The sequence below is a fragment of the Tetrao urogallus genome, assembly GCF_951394365.1.
Source record: "Tetrao urogallus genome assembly, chromosome: 4".
NCBI lineage: Eukaryota > Metazoa > Chordata > Aves > Galliformes > Phasianidae > Tetrao > Tetrao urogallus.
Window position 1 is genome coordinate 14,287,975 of NC_136817.1, and position 6,000 is coordinate 14,293,974.

At 41.3% G+C, this 6,000-nt stretch overlaps 1 protein-coding gene across 1 annotated transcript in view; it reads left to right on the forward strand.

Annotated features, from left to right (window-relative positions):
- Positions 1 to 5,152, forward strand: part of FHDC1 (FH2 domain containing 1) — a gene marked incomplete at both ends in the record, with an annotated part of 28,154 nt that extends 23,002 nt beyond the window's left edge. The window contains 2 exons of the mRNA XM_079535075.1: positions 450 to 614; positions 3,110 to 5,152. Coding sequence (XP_079391201.1) covers positions 450 to 614; positions 3,110 to 5,152 — 2,208 coding nt within the window. The remainder of the gene's footprint in view (positions 1 to 449; positions 615 to 3,109) is intronic.
- Between the last annotated feature and the right edge of the window lie 848 nt (positions 5,153 to 6,000).

The following is a 6,000-nucleotide window of genomic DNA, read 5'->3' on the forward strand; positions in this document are numbered from 1 at the left end:
TGTGAATTAGTATCAGAAAACTGATTTGTCTGGAAATTAACTTTCTCCACCAGGTTATTTTGAGTCAGAAATGTTCTCAGATGTGGTATTGTGCAAGGATGGCATTGAACGGCTGGTGATGCAGACTGGGGAGACAAAAAAATGCAGTGGTTGTTCCTTTAAGCAGTTCTGCTGCTCAAAGTTCTGAACTCTTGCCCAGTTTGTATCCTATTCAATAGAATTTGAATGTTGACTGATGCATTTTCCTTGCCCTTCTTTCCTCATTTTGTTGAAATGACAGGAAGTTTCCTTTGATTAGTAGAAGTTCTTCCTCAGTCTTAATTTTCAGGCATCTGTAACAACTTCAAGGATGGAACACGAGCTCCTAATATACACATAAGCTCCTAATATACACCTCTACTGTTGTTACTTAAATTTTTCTGTTTGCCATTGTATGTTCTTTTCTACAGTTTGCTGTGAGACATCTAAAGGAGCTAGAACACCAGAAACGAGAATTAGAAAAGGAAGGAAATGCTCTCATTGACTTTTTCTGTGAGGACAAAGAAACTATGAAGTTGGATGAATGTTTCCAGATATTTAGGGACTTCTGCTTAAGATTCAACAAGGCTGTTAAGGTAAGCACTGTTAAGCTTGCCATAAAGCTGTTGAGCCCAGAATGAGGTTCTCACTCTATTGAAATAAATACTGGTTCACGTGAATTAATAGTTTTCTGTGTAAGGTATGCTTTGTATCTTGTGGTATTTGATCTATTTGTCAAAATGGTGATGGCAGTGGCTACTTTGGTCTTTTAAATGCTTTTTGTGAGTGAAAACTCACAAAAGTGTCAGCATTGGTTACAGTTTTTTGTTTAGAAAAGTCTACCTATCGTTAGAAATAATTTTTAGGACTTTATAATTAGCATGAATTAGGTGGATACACAGATTTGTTTTTTCTGCCTTATGTAATCTGCAGTTGACAGCAGTTTTCATAAACTCTTTTGTTTAGAAAGAGAGAAAAACATTCCTGATTAGTAAGTAGCAAGCTGACTGAAAGTTCAGCTAACATGCATGTTGTACCTTTAGCTTGCCCTCTACCACCCAGAGTGTGGTTATACATGTGAATAATATACAAATATATTAAACGAAATGGTAGTAACGCTTGCAGACTTCTTAGTGAGAGGTGACTTCATGCATGTTACGAAGGACGTGTTCAATCATTTAGAATTGAGGATTTAATTCATAATCACACATTGCATACAGGTGGTCAATGGATAGCTGTTATTCCAAGGCCCGATGGGGATTGCTTTTCTTAACTATGTAGAAACTAGTCAGAAATGATAAATTACTCTCTTAATTACAAATACTGAAAAGATTTTCTTGCTAAGTATTTTGTGAGGATTAACCTAAAACATTAATGAACTACAGTTCTGAGAAATGAATGTAACATGTGGACAGCAGAGCCAGCAGTCAAAAAAGGTGGTTTATACCACAATGGCCAACTGTGCGTATCTCATGTGTTAAAAACACTTTGTTTTTGCAATTTTAGAACGTGCTCATGAGTGTTTAAAATAGGTTTATTATTTGAATAAAACCTCCATAAACATATTCTGGGTGAGAACAACATATTCTGCTGTTCTGTGTCTAACGTAGAACTTGAACATAATTAATAATTGTTGCAGATATTATTTGGCTTTACAATAGGATATTCAAAGTTAAGCTTTAGCGTTCGTGGAGAGTTAATCCTGTAATCCCATACCTGTGAAAGAAGGCTCCCTGCCACATTTTTCCTGAAATGCAAGTTTTTTCTTTGTCCTTTCTTAGCTGTTGAGTTTCTGAGGTCTCTAGCACATCTTATCTTTCACAGCCCTGTGTGATCTCAAATCCCAGTTAAGAGGTATACATTAACCCATTCATCAAAAAGAGCTTCAGCATTAGACTTTAGTTTACTGGAAGCTTTCAGGCAACTATTTATAGTTGTTCAGTTCTTCTGTTGTCACAACAATGGGAAAATCAAACTAAACAGTGCTTCAGATCAATATAGGTGTGTGGAGTTTTTTTTAAACAGCCATGTAGGCTTTCTGAGAACAAAATTAACATGCTGGAAAACTAATTTTTGAATCTTTATGAAGACTAGGCCTTCCTCTTCTTTTGCTGCAGCTGTACTGACTGAAGAAAACCAGGTTCTTCATTTCTGTTGAACTTTCCAGGTTATTTTCTCAAGTTTAACTTAGATTAAATCTGAAGTCTAGAGGTGTCCGTTGAAGTGTAGTTGTTCATAGTAAACCACCGCTAATGATTATAGCAGAAAGGTGTTACTATGCTGTCTTTCAAACACAAACTGCCTCTTTCTATGTCTTTCTAAACCTCAGCCTAGCTACCAAAATCTCTAGCGTGCCTGGGGCAACTTCTTTGCTGTAGCTGTCAATTTTTGAAGCCAACAGCAAACAAGAGATCCAAAACCGGAATGAGGTTGAAGTGGCATCAGTTGATGTCTACATAATGATCGTGAGACATTGTGCATGATTTTTCGTTTGCTTTCGTATGCAAGTCATGTCTTTTCACAAAATTTCTAATCTGTTATGTTCAAGTTCGGGATAAACAGCAACCCTTGGAAACTCCACTTGCTGCTTCAATAACAGTTGTTGTAATACGGGGGGATGTGAGAACGCCATGACTGCATTCTTGTCAGACAAGTTTGTTTTAAAATAAGAATATAATGCTCAGCTGGAAGTTTACTCAACAGATAAAACTGCTCTCTCTAAACCTACTGAGCATGGACTTGAATGTCTCTGTATACAGCAACAATTCTTTGCTCGGACATAAAAGCTAGTTGGGTTTGATAGATCACATTTTCAGGCTCTGTGGGGACTTGTGCATTTTTTTCTTATGTTAATTGGACTGATATGCCTCCAGCATTAGTTATGCAGGGAACTGCAGTCCATATGGTTAATGATTGCAGACTGGTTGCCATGGTGAATTTTTGTGTGTATGTATTGGGGGTGGAGAGAAAGTGATAGCAGTAGGAACTAACTTTGATAGGAGGAAATAAAAGGAAAGATAAAGCTGTGTAACTTGTTCTCGTGCATAGAATGCTGTCCTCTGTAACATGGATTTATGCATTTCCTTGTCAGGAAAACAGGGAACGAGAGATCCAGGAACTTCATCATCTGCAAAGGCGAAAGGAGCTGGAGGAGAAACGTCGATCCTGGGCTGCTGGAGAGCTTGGAAGCTTTGGGCGGAGCAGCAGTGAAAATGATGTGGAAATGCTGGCCAAAAAAGGACTCGAAGAGTTTCTTCCCTTCTTGCAGCAGAGACCTCAAAGCCCTTCATACAGAAACCCCAATTCCAAACGCTCTCGACTTTCTCTGGGAATTACTGCAGACAGAGAGCTGCAGAGTTTCCTGGAAATTTCAAAAGAAGAGGATTCCAATAAATTTAACAGCCTTCCCCGTGCAAACACCCGACAAGTAAGACCCAATGTAGCCTGGACTGAATCCAAAGAAACTAGAAATCCCAATTTAAATACCTTGCACTTACAGCAACAGTCTGAAACCAAAGGGAAAAGTAGTGATCTGCTGCAGTTGCGTCCAGCGCAGTCCAATCACTTTGGTGGCTCAACCACCAATCCCCATTATCCACAGCGAAGCACCAACTGCAACATGCATGCTTCCAATGCCTCTTGTGAGGAGTCTGCTGATATAAATGCTCTGGCCCTTGCAGTTGAGGAGCACGAACTTGTTAAAGGATTAAGGAAGTTTGATATTCAAGGAGCAAAGCCAGCAGAGGATATGCCTCTAATATATTTAGAGGATGTCGGTGGAACAGATGTGGAGACTCTAGATGATCTAAGCTTGCATTCCCTTAGCACTGCTGATGACGATCTGCCTCCAGCTTGCAGAAGCTCCAGAGAGGCCCACAGCCATACAGGCAAGGCAATGGGTTGCAAGAGTGAAACTTCAGAGCCTGGCAGCAGCAGCCCTGTGTCAATGGACACAAGTGTTTCGGGAAGTAGGGAAGATGGGCCAATGTTCTATGTGTCAGATACTACTACTGACTGTTCTTTGACACTGGACTCTGAAGAGGGGAATGATTTTAAATCAGCAGACAATGAAGTAAGAAGTGAGGCTGGCAAAACACGCTCTTCTGTGAATGGTGCTCAGTACAGGCCTAGAACACTCTTCCCAAACCTAAATTCAGCTTCTGCCAAGGATCTGTCTCTTCATGCTTCCACAAACGATAAGGACGATGCCAACAGCAAACACACGCTTTCTAAAGAAAAAGCTGTAAAAAACAAAGACCCTATAGGACCAAAGAGAAACTCTCTGAAAGACAGATCTCCAAGTTCCTCAAAACCCAGTGGCACTCGCCCTAGCCACACAACTTCTTCCAGACCTGTTAGAACTTTGAATGCCTCTGAGAATGAAAGTATGAGGAAAGTGGTGCCTATTTCTCGGTCAAACAAAGCACCAAGCAGTGTGAAAAAGCCAGAAGCCAAGCCGGCGCTTCGTGAGACTAGTACAGTGGAAAGCCGCCTGTCTCGTCGCAGCTCTGTCCGAGGCACTACAGACACACTGCCAAGAAGTCCTTACAGGCACAGCATGTCAGTAGAAGAGCCAAGGTTACAGAGGGGGACTGTCACCTCAAGCAGTGCTCATTTTGAGAGAGACAGAGTTGCTCTCAAGAAACCAGGCTCTAAACCTGTTAGGAGTACTGCAAAGTCGAAGACAGATGAGACGAAGATGTGTCGCTCCAGCGTAAAACCCCAGGCCCCTGTAGATGACACCAAAGTTAGCCCTGTCAGTGCTCCCAAAACACCATCCAGTGTCCCCAGCTTTGCAAGGAATACAGTGGCTTCTTCTTCAAAGCGTGCAAAAGTGGATCTCTCCACCTCATCCAAACCTCCAAGTATCACCAGATCTGTGTCCCAGAGGCTGCCTAAAGTGAAGCCAGCAGCAACCTCTGATGATCTGAGTCCAAAGGAGAATGGAGGGAGTACTTTAAAGAGAGCAAATAGTGCCAGAGTGTTTGGAAAAAGCGTCCTCCAGGGAGACACTGTCAGCACAAAAGCAGAGGCTTCACCAAAGGAGCAGGGGGCATTGGAAAAGTCTTCTCTTAAAATGAAAGATGCAAACCGGACCACAATAGGTAAAATACTGAAGCCGTTACTGAAGTAAGGAGAGGTTTTTTGAATCTTGAAATGTCTCTTGCACTGGATGTCTCTGTTGAGGAATTCCTTAAAGCAGTAACATTGCTGATAAGCGGCATCACGTGCTCTTCAACGTAACGCACACCACTGGAAAAGGGCAACTGGTTGTGTTCTGGTCTAAATCCTCTGTTAAGAATTTGAATGTGTTTGAAGCTACTGTGATGGAATAGGAATGTAGCAGCAAGTCTTTGAGCATTTGTGATGTGGAAGGTCACCAGAAGCCAAAAAGTTTAAAGGAGTTAAGCTATGGGATGAAATGCTTTGTGACAGAAAATGTGGATAAAGGCCAGTTTTTGTGTACATGAAATTCTTCCTGGGGCTCAAGCATTTGTGTTGGTTGATTTCTTATTCAACGTCAGAGAGAATCCTGTGGAACAGTACTGAAAATGAATGTAGGTGATTGTGCTTTACATTGTTTCTACTGCCTTGGATTCAGGAACTCTTTTTTGCCTGTTGCAAAGTCCATTGCTGGCAATTGGACAAGCTGGGAACTGCTGCCCAAAAAATAGTAAAACGGGATATTTGCTGTTTGTGGCTGTCTTTAACCTAACTGAAGAATTTTTAGCATGTTTTATGAATGTGTACATGTGTCTGGAGAAAACTTTCTGCTGGCCAGGAGGCTTATTCTCCAGGAATTGTCTTGCATGCACAAGTAGATAGGGCTGGTGCTTCACAGCTGGAGGCTGTGCCCATTGGAAGGGCCACTAGTAACCACTGGGATGATGACTACTCCTCATCTGACTTGTTCCAGTCACAAGCAAACTTGCCAGCGTTTGGTCATACAGAAGTGCCATATATTTATGATACATATCAAGG